This window comes from Wasmannia auropunctata, unplaced genomic scaffold (genome assembly GCF_000956235.1).
Source record: "Wasmannia auropunctata unplaced genomic scaffold, wasmannia.A_1.0 LD336060.1, whole genome shotgun sequence".
NCBI lineage: Eukaryota > Metazoa > Arthropoda > Insecta > Hymenoptera > Formicidae > Wasmannia > Wasmannia auropunctata.
In genome coordinates, this window is record NW_012026830.1 from 2,576,156 (window position 1) to 2,577,572 (window position 1,417).

At 43.0% G+C, this 1,417-nt stretch overlaps 1 protein-coding gene across 1 annotated transcript in view; it reads right to left on the minus strand.

Annotated features, from left to right (window-relative positions):
* Window positions 1-1,345: 1,345 nt before the first annotated feature.
* Window positions 1,346-1,417, minus strand: part of LOC105450629 — a 2,759-nt gene continuing 2,687 nt past the window's right edge. The window contains exon 3 of the mRNA XM_011690562.1: window positions 1,346-1,411. Within this exon, the coding sequence (XP_011688864.1) occupies window positions 1,346-1,411 (66 nt within the window). The remainder of the gene's footprint in view (window positions 1,412-1,417) is intronic.

Here is a 1,417-nt window from a genome sequence, read left to right on the forward strand (position 1 = left end):
GGCGAGGAGAGTTCGTTCCGAGCGGACGAAAATGGCGAGGAGTCGTTGCGGAAAAACGTACGGCGACCCTACGCAAATAAAATAATAAATGCGGTTAGGATAAGCAACCCTACCCGAAATAAAGATCCTCCTCCCACTAATTATAACAATAAGCGAAAAACGCGTAGAAATGTGGATAACATACCACAAATGACAACCATTTGTCTATTATACAGATCCGAGTACGCCAAAAGGATCGAGTACTTGCAAAAATTGCAAAACAAAATACTGAAGGTAGCCGATTCGTTACGGTACCTTACGCGAAATAGTCCACACCGAGAGCAAATATTCAGCTCGATTAACGACATAGAAAGTAAGATCAAAGCAAGAAAATTCGACGGAATTAGTAAAGTAGAGAACGAAATGTTGCAAAGGTTAGAGATGGTAATAAATAAGATCAAAGATAGGCTAAACGTTAAGACTTAAGAAGGTCAAAAGTAACGCAGAAAGCTCCAAATGCAATAACAATGACGTGAGTGTAGTTGCACGGGCTGTGCATGAAGCGACGAACATACCGCGGATTGTCAGCATAACCACCGTGCTGCCAGTGCGTCAGCGGACGGAAAGAGTAGGCGAGAAGACCATGGAAATGCCGGAAGAAAGGAATAAAAATAAAACCGCAACCGATAGACCGTCGAGATTAAGTAAGAAAATAGCTAGAGATAGGATCGCGAAAACCATAGTTGTAAGTAGCGACGAGGATAGTGAAATAAACGTTGTAAGCGTAGATAATAACCACAAATTAGAAAAATCGCAGAGTATATATTCCGCAGACACGATAATTTTCGATGCGATGACGACACCCGAAAAGGAGAAACCTGCGAAGAAAGAAGAAAGAAGATTAAAAAACAGCCGAAATAAAATACTTACCAGGACACCAAACGAGCAAGAAGAGGATAACCGTGTTCCTGAGGACCATAGAAAACGTGGAGAAAAGGTGGACCAAAATATCCGAGTTTCACCTGAAAAGGAAAAAATTAACATTAATACGCCAGTGCAAGTTGAGAACCACGATATAATGACGGAGATACCAACCAGGATGATTCCGTTCAAGAAGCAGAGTAAATGGCGTCAACTATTTCAAGAATTACAACGCGGAGAGATCCCGCGGATGAGGCATCACATTCAGCCAATAGACGTGCAAGAAGCGCGACTCATAGAAACACCGCCTTTAAGCGACACTCCAGTGCCACTACCTACTGTCGCGTCCTGCGGTGGGCGGGGTTGTTGAACAAAAGTGTCAGAACGCGGATAAATAGATTTAGGAATATTTGACTCTGGAAGTTGGGAGTTAGGGAATTATTCGCTAGGGGAAGTGACTTCTAGAGGTCGAAATAGTCCTGGGAAATGCAGACGACAGAAGCTGCTTCGTCTAAAT